This window comes from Myzus persicae, unplaced genomic scaffold (assembly GCF_001856785.1).
Source record: "Myzus persicae strain clone G006 unplaced genomic scaffold, MPER_G0061.0, whole genome shotgun sequence".
Lineage (NCBI taxonomy): Eukaryota > Metazoa > Arthropoda > Insecta > Hemiptera > Aphididae > Myzus > Myzus persicae.
The window spans coordinates 137734-150880 of record NW_019100947.1 but is presented as its reverse complement, the minus strand read 5'-3'; the positions used below and the strand labels follow the sequence as shown (position 1 = coordinate 150880).

Genomic DNA, 13147 nt, shown 5'->3' with positions numbered 1-13147 from the left:
ATCATAATGTCCTCAGTTTCTGAACGGCATAACACGAGAAAATATTTACACCCCCCTCATCACCCACACCCATATACCGGACCGCCGGATGCGTAGTAGTTTAAATAATAGTGACTATACATATGACGGGCGCTCAGCAGCCTTGAATCGTAAAAAACGAATTTGCCCCAGTCGGACGTGTACACATTATTGTTGTGTCCCATATACATATATTATATCATATTTATATTGCGGACGACGGCTGTTTCGCAACTAGTGTTCGCTCCACGGAGTGCTCTCGGTCGTCGACGTGTGCGAAGGAAATGCAAGAGACCACGGACGATCTACAAGTGGATTCAAGGAGAAAGAAACGAACATAACAATATACACATATGTACACGCGGGTACGTTTACCTACGTGTTATGCGAACTGCGAAGAGAGGGCAGCAAGAAGTCACACACATTATTATTGTATATAGGCGTTATAATAATGTATTATTATGGTGTTGCTCAACAAGCTGCCTCCTCCGAGGTCCTCGATAATTTATATAACGCTGGCAAGTGAGACCGGCCGGTCACTGCACATATTATATTATACTTCGACCGTGCAGCAACGACGAAAGGATAATACCTATTTCTATTATCCACTTTGCGCAGGCGACATCGCAGGACAGCGCCGGACACGCAAAGCAGCTGCTGCACACATGACCATCGGTGTTATCGATTTCATCGTAAGACGTTTTAGAAAAAGTAAGTGCGACGCCGTTGTACCTACCGATATTTCAGCGTTGGACCTAAGCCTATAATTTTATTTTTCATAATTTGACAAACGTATACGCTTTGGCCGACTACCGTCATAATATAATATACCTATAGCCGACTACCGTCATAATATAATATATCTATAGCCTATAGGTAATTACAGGTGCTTTATAATGTTTGAAATGAATTGATTTTCAATTTTCCCTAATATCCTGCACCTATACCATATTATGTACACTACTGTCTATGTTATATTTTGATTGCTTTGCTTGTTTACAATCTCTAACTTTCTGTGAAGTTTTGTTCTGTCCTTACTCTTTTGGCTTTTGTCAACCACATATTTTGTTTTATTTCGTAACACTCGTCTCCTGTTACATCTACTTATTACCTACATTGTTTTTTTTATTTTCTTTAGTCATCCGCAGACTTCAAAATTTAAGAGTATCTTATAAAAGTAATACTATCTATATAATAATATAGTAAATAATAATTAACTCGATTTTAGAAATACAATCAAACGTTAAAGAAAATATATTTTTTCATAATTATTTCCTTTTTAATTTCAAAATAAATAGGATACATTTTGAATTGATAATGTTTAATTCCAGAAAGTCTTCAACAGAATTTCTTTTGAAATACCAATTAAGAATCTTGTGATTTAGTACCTATCGCTTACTTCATACACAAAAAAAATAACATTTCGAATGATTAATAATTTCAGTTAATAATGGGAGGGCAAATGTTCCTGTTAATAGCCATTGCGCTAATCGCTCAACAAACTCAACACACAACGGCAAAAAAGTTACGTGAGTAAATTTAATTTATATTCTATAAATAAACATTCAATAACAACAGAGAATAATCAACATACGAGACCTTATGATGTCAATTTTAAATTAATAAAAACGTATTAATAAATTAATACTAATTGCATGAACTCATATAGATATTATAATTTATAATTAAGTATGTTTTGAATATAATCATACATTTTAACTGATAATAGTACTTAAATTTTTCAGCCAACTTCGTGCACGTGTGTAAAAGAAGCGATCCTCAGATAGAAAAATGTTTGCTGCAAACTATCGAATCCCTAAGACCCGAGTTACCTAATGGTAATTTATATGTATTTATGAGATAAGATTTCTATATATTTATTTAAAATTTCAATAATTAGTTTTAAATTAAATTCATCTTTACATAGGGATACCCAAAATGCAAATCCCGGCTCTGGAACCAATGGTCATACCCATGTTGGTAGTAAATAGAAATGAGGATGCTCTTAAAGTTAAAGCTACTATTAAAGATGTACAGGCATGGGGTGGATCTAAATTTGTGATCAACAATCTCAAGTAAGTATTTAAATTATAATTGTATTTAACAGAACCTATATTGATAAGTAGGTATCTATTTATTTTTAACTACTTATATGTAGGTACGGTGAAAAAGGTCCAAAGCGCTAACAAACGAGTATTCATTATTTATACCACATTATAATATAATTTAATCACATCAATAGTTTTTAATAAGAAATACCTATCCCACAGGTAGTACATTTTTACAATGGTGTTAAAAAATAATACTTATGCACCTATACAATGAACAATATAAAAAGATTTGTTCATCAAAAAAATGTGTTTTCCTATTTAACAAGAGTGTTATGTTTACTGGAAATTAATTTAATTGTTAGTATTGATAGTTGATTTAAAAGTGATAGGTATGCTGAATATTTCAATTATTTCTTATTATTTATTTAATATGCAAATATGTGTACATTATTTCATATATATGACATATTCACAGTATGACATAATATTTGCAATACAGAGTCATTACAGTTTAATATTTATGTCATCTCTTTTAATATTGTCAAATTAAAAAAAAATTCTAATACAACTTTAATACTTAATCCGTATCCGTCTAAACACAATATTATTACTCATTATTTTATAACATGTTGGTTGACCTGTAGAAATATATGTAGTTAAATTATTTTATTTCTACAGTTCTAAGATATAATGTGTTATTCTCAGCACAGTTATTTTCTCAATTTAAAAGTCTATTAAAGTATTGAATTGTCAGTGGTTTTGAAAACGATTATAGTTATAAGTTAACAGAAAATAATAAGATGAAAATAATAAGAATAATATATGAATATCTATGAATGGAAATTAAAATTTTTAGTAAACTGAATCTAACTTAGGTTAGATTGAAATTAAATCAAACTAATTGAAATTAATTGCAATTTAAAATGTATAGGTAATCTAAAGGTTTAGTGTGTATGATTCATAATTATTATAATAAATGGCTTTAAATGCTTAATAATATTATGTAATTCAAATTTATATTTATTTTTATTCTTCATTTCAAAGTACACCCATAATTGAATAGAACATTATAATTTTATTTTTAATATAATATACGTACAGTAAAAATATATTATATATATAGTTACACAATGTAGGTATATTATACACACGTGTTACAAATAATCGCTGAAAAAAGTAAAAACACGTGATTAGGTGAAAGTGTAAACACAATTATTATTTAGTATTCACAGTGTGTCGATGTTTAACAATGTAAACAGTTTACCAATTTACCATAACAATAACGCCTCGCAAATGAATTATTTGTCGAAAAAAATCAATTCATAATCTATAGGTTTTGTAAAAAAAATATCCTTCATCTTGATCATTTCTTTCTTATTATAATTGCTCAACACAAAATTGCGCTGGTGCAAAAACTGGACTGAATAACAACTCATAACTAACACTATTATCATTACGCAATAGCTTTAATTACATATTACTGGAGGTAGACGCTTTTTATTTTCACAGAACTTGACACCAATGACAACACGAGACCGAGCATAATTTTTATACAGATATTTGACTTCGAATTGTTTCAGGATAAATTTTGAAAAGTTGAACGGCGAAGGAACTGTTCTTCTCCCGAATCTATTCGTTAACTGTACGTACGACATCGACGGTCGTCTAATGGTTGTTCCACTTCAAGGTCAAGGAATATTTAGAGGGAACATAAGTAAGTCGCAAAAGACATGAAGTCGTTGAAGTTTGTGTATTGACGTATTGTCAACTTAGCAAATGACAATGCAGTATAACATGTTTCTGAATTTTGTATCGTGCCGTGAAACTGAAAGACTTACATACAATTATACCTAGCTTATTAATAATTGTTAAAACGAGTACCTTTGTCGGACGGTGTAAATAATTAATGATTCAATAAAACAAAACTCTTTTGTTTGAACCACAACTTATTTAGGAAACATAATATTATTATCATATAGGAATTCATAAATTAATTATCGTTTTATTCACAGCTAACACAAAAGCTGACGTTAAAGCTAGTCTTGAAGTATTAAAGGACAAAAAAAATCGTGAATATTTCCAAGTAAAGGACATTCGAATCAAACTCAAAGTTGGAGATGCTAATGGAAAAATAATACCACAAAACATCAACAAAAATAACGACGTCTTAAGTATGCTCTATACCTACTAGCCCATACGATTCATTTTTATTCGATGATTTAAATTAATTGTTTTTTTTATTTTCATTAATTGAATAATAATTTTAATGCTTAAACCAATAATTGTACATCAATGAAATCATAAATACATTATGTGTACGTATTTAAATGTTTTTAGCGGAAACTGCATCAGCGTTCTACCACCAAAACCGTCGAGTTGTTTTGGATATTATCACTCCAATCGCAGAAGAGATTGCTGTCGAGTTTGCACTACAAATTGCCAATACTATATTGAAAACTATACTTTACGATGAAATTCTACCCAAAGAACTGCCTTGATTAACTGCATGTATAATGTAACTTTCAAATTTAATTTTTAGATTTAATATTTTTCGCACCTAATTAATGTTTAAAACAATTAATCATTAATGATTTTCTTATACATCAGTGTACCATACTCATTAGTCATCTATCATTAAATACACAACCTATGATCACAAGCATTTGTTAACTTTTTCATATTATAACTTGTTTTTTTTTAGTTGGAAAATGTCATTTGATACTCACAAGTAACTTCTATACCTATACATAACCAATTTATAAAATTATGATATACCAAATTGCGTATAGATAAAATCATAGTAAATAGTTAATTAGATGTCAAGTCTTATGGTTCATTAGAGATTCACCCAAACGTATTGAAATGTAAAATGTACAAAAGATGATAACGAGTAATGAAAAATAGTAAAATCTGTAATGGGTACTATAAGTTACTAGTTGGTAATGTGGTATGTGTTTAGTTAGTGTGGCCAGTTACATACAAAAGTGACTTAATCTTTTATAGTTAAAACTGTAACAGTAAAATAAGAATAGAAAAAAACCTCCTTATTATGAGTCATAAAGTATTTCAATTTTTGATATTACACTCTACTATTACTATAGTGATATGCTAATATTATAAATTATAAGGTTTCAATTTGGAACGATTATAAAACGTATTTATGATACAAATAAATTCTATAAGACATTTTTTAGTTATATTATGTGATGAGTTTCAACAATTTCTTTATACAATAATCAGTTAATTTCTATTACAATGATGGTTTTATGTTTAATTCGAAATATTTATATAGGTATCCACTCATAATCACGAAACAAAGGCGTTTGGGCCATTGTAAGATACTCTATTATTATTTAAATTTTTTTTGGTCAATCGCCATAAAATGTTAAGACTCTTTTATAGTACTATGAAATATTTAAGTGCAGTGAGTTATAAATTATAATGCGTAATGCACTCTGTGATTCGTAATCACATTCAACAGTATTTGGTTTAAATTTATACACAAAGTTTATTATATTCTTTCATACATAACTAATAGTTATTTCATATTTCAACAAGTGTTTTATACTTTTATATAGTTTTCAAATAAGATATTACGACTGTAGGTATTTGTATATGATACAGAATACATTTTGGTTTATGATTATTCAATACGCATGATTTTTATTGTATAAATTGTTTTAGGAACAGTCAACAAAAAATAAACTTTAAATATTGTATATACAATAGGGATATATATTTAACTCGTTAAGACCTGAAATTTAAATGCAAAATGTGAAATACTGTGGATACTAGAAATAATCCTCAAATGTATCATTTATTCGTGGAAAATAATTTAACTAGGTAGATATTTACTATGGTGTTAACACTAGTAGTCAAGTATAAATAATAACAGACTTTAGTACAATATTATGAACATTTTTGTGTAAACTATATTTTGCATTAGGTATATACAAGTATGCAACTTTCAATCATGATTGACGTGATTTAAATACAATTATTTACCTACTTTAAGTAAATAATGATTGTTCTACATCTACCTATGTTAGGCAACTAAATCAACTATACAATTTAATTTTGTTTTTAATGTTGTCTCTTCAAGTCCAGGAATAACTAAGGAACAAACTTCAAAGATTTGCCTGATTTTAGCATGTACATAGAGCAGCATTTATCAATACGAGTAATACGCTTGTTTCCATGCCTTCATCGGTCCATAATAATTTTAAAGAGTAATTACATCAATGAATTGACTAATAGTTTCATTATTTGTTTTATTCAATTGTTCATATGCCAAAATATAAGGGTGCCCTGCAAAATCCTTATTTAGGACACCCTCAAGTAAACCAGCGATGTATAAACCCCTTCCATCAGTGGTCTCATCAACTACAACGTAAATAAAATTGTTCCGAATGTTTTCTTTTTTTCGTTTATATTCTTTTGATAACAAATTCATTTTTCCATTATATGCTTTCAAGTGGATTAGATTGGTAGGTTAGAAGAAAATTCAAAATGATTTTTTTTTTAAATTTACATAAAGGTTTATCAGATGAAACCATGACAAAACATAAATCTTTAAAGAACGATATGGTTAACTAGTAAAATTTAATTGTTATTTTTGAAATTTATTTTAATTGCAGACACATCCACAACCGTAATAAATAAAGTTTTCTAAGAACAATATCTGTGTATTACGCTTGTGCATAATTAAATTAAGAAAATCTGTAATCTGTTGATCGAACTGTGATTTTCTTCCATAAATTAGGTATACGTTTTCCACATGGATTATAAAATATTATTTCTCCGTCTGAGGAAAAAAATCTTCTGAGTTTTTGTTTACACAGGAAATCTACTCACGTATTTTAGAAACTCAGAAATAAAAGAACTAATTTTTGGCATTTTTTTTAAAATTAGAACCTATATTAATTGCGTTAGTACGATTTTATTTGTAAAACTAAACGATGTCAGTGCCAATATCCAGCATGATGGTTGTAACTAAAGTATAGTCTACTAATTTTTTATTTCATAACCTCTATACTGTATATAGGTATTATACAATTTAATTTATTACATCGATAACGGCGATATCTATTTTATTACGACCGGGGTGAGCTTTCTCGTTTAAAACTATGGGATTATCTCGACCATTTCTAAATTTTAATGTATATAAGTTACATATAAATATAAATTTATAATACGTATTTTAAATTAAGACTTAAGATAACTAGAACTTTGTCGCTACTTAGGTGTTGACCAGCCAAATGTTTTCGAGACAGCGTGAACATTGAAATATGAAATATTTTAAATAGATATTATGTATAATGTATATAATATGTTTTATTATTTATTTAAAAATCCAATAAATAGATATGAATTTACAGTCAAATATAAAAAATATGCAAAAAGTGTTTTTTATGTGTCGATGAACATTATTAAATTGTACATTATTTAGATTCAAATTTGATCTCTAAAAACCAACTTCAAATGGCGATTGTCATTATAGACCAAACGTTTTTAATAATCGGCGAACTTCTACAATTTGTGTGTAATTTAATTACTTTTTTTTTAGATTCAATATATTTTTATCTGAAGGTCTAAATAAGATTTCAGTTAGAGCATTTTTGTTCATCTACACTCTCTTCTAATAACAAATAAAAATTCTATAAAAGTTTTTTATTTAAAGTTTTATTTATATTAAGTTATATGTATATTTAAGTTGTATTCAAATATTAGATTCAGATTCTCTTTAATTTTAATCAGCATTTGAAAAAATTTTATTTTCGTCACTAATAATTGTTTCAACTGTCATTCAAAAAAAAATGTTATATTTTAATAGCTTATTAATTTATATATGAAGGATGATTCTTTAAAATATTCTAGAAAAAATTAATAATTAGTTGAAAGCAAGCATGCCATAATATATTCTTCAAAACCGATAACAATTCTAAAAAAAATAACAAAAACAGTTCTATTTTTAATAATGCCAAATATTGTCTAAATATTCTATGTTTTCTAATCTAAACATTGTCATACTTATATATAACTAAAATGTTTTTAGCTTACATTTTACTGTTTTGGTTTTTTATATAAAGTCAAAACCCATAAGTAGGTTGCAAGATCAATGAAGAAAATGAGTTTAGTCATTAATACGAAATTTTATTTTCGTCATTTGATAATAATTTATAGACAAATAAATATTTTAAATATTTTTTTATAAATTATATTCAATAATTGTGGTTATTTCTATTATCAACTAAATTAAATTACAATTATTATGAATTATTAAATTAATGTTTTATTCATCAAAGCTTTCCATAACATCCTTTTATTATATCACTTCCTTTTTCACCAATCATTATTGAAGCTGCGTTTGTGTTTACAGATACAACTTTTGGCATAATTGAACTATCTATCACACGCAATCCAATTATCCCTTTCACTCTTAATTTAGTGTCAACAACAGAATAATTATCATCTTCTGAACCCATTTTACAAGTACCAACGATATGATAAAAAGGAGCTGCCAAGTTCTGGATGACACACATCCAATAATCTCGAGTGTCCCAAATATAATCAGCACAATTTGATAGTTTCAACTCCTCTAAAACAAGCCCAGCATCAATCATACTTTTTGTTTTAGATAAGTTTATAACAAATTCAATACCCTTTAATAAGGTTTCTATTTCTTTGTTACAAGATAAATAGTTTAAAAATATTTTTGGATTGTCTAGTGGATCATTTGAGTTCAACATAACTCGACCAGTACTTGATGGTTGTAACATAATGGGTGTCATAACTATTAAGTCACTCAACAAGTTTAATTCGTCATATAAATCTGTTACTTCCTTAGCATATCCAAACATGTTTGTAAATACATTAATTTTATTTGGAAAAGTATTTGTTGAGTTGAAGGGAATCCTAAATTTTAATATTTGTATATCCGGATACTCTAAATCATCATTTGATTTATAGAATGTCATAAGCTTACTAAGGCCAAGTGATGATATATTTTCTGAAAAAAAAGCTAATTCTTTTTTCAAAGAATCATTACTCTCATTTATTATGTCTTCAGTTGGCCTACATTTTCGATCTGTAAATACTAAAACTGGAAGTGACATATGATCCTGTATGCTGAAACCTACTGGTAAATCTTTAATGATGGGAATACCGTGATCATTTAAATGTTCTTTAGGCCCGATTCCGGAAAGCATAAGAAGCTGTGGACTTTTTATAGGTCCAGCACACATTATCACTTCTTTTGTACAAAAAACTGATTTAATTTCTCCTGATGAACATTTGAAGTTCACTCCCACTGCTAAGTCGTTCTTAATTAAAATTTTAGTAACAATTGTATTTTTTGCTACATAGAGGTTTGGACGATTACTTGCTGGCATTAAAAACGCTTTTAGTGTACTACATCGACTTCCATTAATGGTAGTGGAATAAACATTACCATAACCGACAACTGGTTCTCTCCTGTTTAAATCAGTCACCTTAGTTAAATTTATTGACTCCTCTGATTCAGAGATAACCTTATAAGCTGGATCGAATGTTTCTAACGGTGTCACGCTCAATGGTCCTCCAAGTGAATGAATTCCCGAATCATATCTACAAATATCTACAAAGTCTTCTGACTTTTTAAAATACGGTAAAACATCTTCATAGTCCCATCCATGACAACCATACTTATTTTTCCAATGTCTGAAATCATCTACAGTACCACGCAAGTATACCATTCCATTTATCGAAGATGATCCACCTAGTGCTAGACCTCTAGATATGATACAACTTTCTTGTTCCATTCCTTTAAAGAGAAAAGGGTTTTTTTCTGAAAAAAATGACCAATCACATTTTGTCCTTATATGTTGTTTCCATAGAAGAGGATTTTCAGTTGATTCTGGTGGATCGCCTCCAGCTTCTAATAGTAAGACGTTCCATTCGGGTATTTCACTTAAACGTGCTGCTACAGTTGCGCCAGCACTTCCGCCTCCGACCACTATAAAATCGAATGTTACTTTTATGGGATATTCGTATAACATAGGCGCATAATCGAATGGATAAATAAGTGCATGATATCCATTGAGTACCTAGATAAATTAAATTTCCTTTTAGCTTAAAAAATATTATATTATAATCTTTTTATTAAAGAGAAATTAAACTACTATAAGGTTTCAAGTTTCAACACTTACCTCTCTCTCCCTCTCTATGATCTAACCTATATTATGCAAAATGGTACCTACTTATGAAATATAGTGTTCATAGCTACATTTTCACAATTGTTTGTACTTTATGTTTCATATAATTTAAAATTTACAACTGTCAACGACAACACAAACGTTTAGATACGTAACATTAAGTTTTATATGTTTTTTAAAAAAATCTTTGAGTGCATTTTACATGATTTATAATAGAAAAATGTTTTAATCTTTACCTTTGAATGGGAATTCTGATTGCATTTTGGGTTCGGTATCATACATATTATATCAAATTGCTATTTCAGTGTCACACAACTGTTAGATTGCCTACATGGCAACATAATAATAAAAAAATACTACCATTGCAATTGCTTGTATTGTAATTAACACAAATTTACTTATAGAATAGAAATATTTATTGAATACGTCTGATATTTATATATATTTTTATTATCTGCTTCCTTAAACAATGACAGTAAATGTATAAAAAGTTATAACAATCCAAAGTTTTAAATATAGCATATATTATGCACATATTGTTATAATATTAGACAAAAAATGAAAGTGTACAAACGTTGTATAAATATCAATATTCAAAATTGGTAAGTACTTATATTAATTATGTTAATTATTTATCATATGTAGTACATTAGTATTTAACTGATAGTGAAATGCTATTATCAAAAAATGTAAATTTAATATTATAGTATTCAATGTCATTCTATAGCTCTATGCTAATCAAGAATTATTAATTTACAATTATTTTTCAAGTAAAGATTTTTTTTACATAAAAATTATAGATAAGTAACCGTTTTAAAATATAGTAATTATCACAGTAGGTACCTACCTAGTTAATATGAAATATTATACGGTAATGATAGACTGTCTATTTATATAAATAAAAATGAAATGCTGTTCATTGACCGTTGGTAATCGTATCGCTTAAGAAGTTTTGGACCGCAGGCGAATTGTCCATCTTGGTCGAATCAGTTCAAAAAGCTAGGTATACCGGTTTGCCAGTGGACTGATTTACACTAACACCAAGGCACAATATTGTGTAGTGCTATATTTTATATTTTTTCTCGCTTGATTTATATACAGTTAAAAATGGATGTTAGTTTATCCGAAGTTCTTGGGCTCATAAACTACTAAACCGTTTTCAATAAAAATGATATCAATATATTAAATGATTGCCATTGACTATAATATATTATAATTCTATTATAATAAATTAGTAGGTATATTGAATGTAAAAATTACACGAATTGGATAGTTATAGGTTAAAGGTTAATATAACCTATCACTATATGAACAAAATGTGTACCTAAAACAATTAATGTAATACCTACACTACAAATTAACCAAAAAAGGTAAAAGGTTTAATCAAAAGTTCAAAATTAGAGAAAAATATTTAAAAATTGTGTGTGCAATTTTATTTTAGAAATCTTAGACATAGGTTTATGTTGACTTTATTAAATTCAAATTGCGTGTGTGTGTTTTTTTTATGTTGTACCTATCATGTATTATAGTATATACAGATAAACACTGTTAATATTAAAACTACTAACTAGGTTCAGTAAACATGTATGTAATGTGTCAGTGTGTCACGGAATTTAGCATTAATTTAGTCAGTAAGTTTTAGGAGATGTAGCAAAATATAAACTATTTTAAGTGATAGAGGTAGACAAATGTGAGTCCTTCAGTGGTGATCGTTAGATGTGGTCACTTTTGGACAAAATTGTAATAAAGTGTTAAATTTGAATAGTATGTGAGTTGTATAGTGTACTTCAGAAACTACAATTAAGATGTACAACAAAGTGTTTGTCATCACCTTTTAGGGCAAAAAATATAGATTTAAAATTTAATGCAAGGTAACTCATAAGTTGTTATAACAGCACCTCGAAAATACAGACAATTATTCGTGTGTAGGTACTTAAAACTTTTAAAGTATATTATTATATTTTATATACACAATCACATTTTTAAATGCAATGTTTTTGGCAATAAATAATCACTCTAAATTAAGCAATAAAAACATAAAATATACATAGTAATATGCCTGATCGCCTTCGCTGAGAATCTTATTCCAACATAATGATTATATCATTCCACTTACCCACCTTTTTTAAAATTGAAAATATTTTTATGCAATTACGTCTTTTACGTGGTTTAAAAAGTAATAATTTATACTTTATAGTGACAATTACTAGTAGAAGAACAGTCTCAGTTAAGTAAATATAGGCACCTACACTTTTACACAATTTACGAAGATATTTATTTCTTTTACAAAGAATTAACAGTTTATATATGTATATATAAGTACATACCATGTAGAGCATAGTGGTTGTTATTGTTTTAACATCCATAATCACAAATTTAAAAAGATATTTTAATTAAATGTTCTACAAATGAAATAAATAAACTGTATTTTCAAAATCGTATTTAGATTCTCAACGATGAATGTATACATTTTATAATGATGTGTTCCGGACGAATGAAATTTAACCATGATATATGATAATCGAATGATTTAAAGTTTCTATTATTGCATCATAATTTATTACTTGATGGTTATTAGTAGTTAGTACCTACATACTCTTGACATGTCAACATGTGTTAAAAAGTTGTCAAATAGGAGTTTACATTCCTAATGATTATTTACAATTCTATTTTTCTATATAGAACGTCACAAAGTGGTTCGTGTAATTAATATTTTGTATTGTTATTTTGAAAGTTTTTATTTTTTGGATAGGTACTCTCTTACATAATACATATTACATATATTATTGTAAGAGTATAAAAATGAGTTACATATTATTCAGAAACATTTCTAGTAAAGGTGATATAGTTGGGGGATATTTTATACTAAAATAAGGTAGTAAATAA

At 27.8% G+C, this 13147-nt stretch overlaps 2 protein-coding genes across 2 annotated transcripts; one reads left to right on the top strand and one right to left on the bottom strand.

Moving 5' to 3' along the window:
* The first annotated feature begins 535 nt into the window (after positions 1–535).
* LOC111026978 (circadian clock-controlled protein-like) lies at positions 536–4747 on the top strand. Its single transcript, XM_022305172.1, has 7 exons — positions 536–729; positions 1463–1547; positions 1764–1856; positions 1946–2093; positions 3650–3783; positions 4082–4240; positions 4407–4747. The coding sequence occupies exons 2-7, from the start codon at positions 1469–1471 to the stop codon at positions 4565–4567; spliced, it is 774 nt and encodes a 257-aa protein (XP_022160864.1). The 5' UTR covers positions 536–729; positions 1463–1468; the 3' UTR covers positions 4568–4747.
* Positions 4748–7913: 3166 nt separating this feature from the next.
* LOC111026975 (glucose dehydrogenase [FAD, quinone]-like) lies at positions 7914–12903 on the bottom strand. Its single transcript, XM_022305170.1, has 2 exons — positions 12589–12903; positions 7914–10153 (listed from the first exon to the last, which is right to left on the bottom strand). Exons 1-2 carry the CDS (start codon positions 12625–12627, stop codon positions 8369–8371), a joined length of 1824 nt encoding a protein of 607 aa, XP_022160862.1. The 5' UTR covers positions 12628–12903; the 3' UTR covers positions 7914–8368.
* Positions 12904–13147: the final 244 nt, after the last annotated feature.

Coding starts and splice junctions, on each gene's coding strand:
- LOC111026975 (XM_022305170.1), bottom strand. CDS start 12,627: ATGGATGTTAAAACAATAACAACCACTATGCTCTACATG. Junction 10,154..12,588: donor CAACCACTATGCTCTACATG/GTATGTACTTAT, acceptor TAATTTATCTAG/GTACTCAATGGATATCATGC.
- LOC111026978 (XM_022305172.1), top strand. CDS start 1,469: ATGGGAGGGCAAATGTTCCTGTTAATAGCCATTGCGCTAATCGCTCAA. Junction 2,094..3,649: donor TTTGTGATCAACAATCTCAA/GTAAGTATTTAA, acceptor GAATTGTTTCAG/GATAAATTTTGAAAAGTTGA. Junction 4,241..4,406: donor CAAAAATAACGACGTCTTAA/GTATGCTCTATA, acceptor AAATGTTTTTAG/CGGAAACTGCATCAGCGTTC.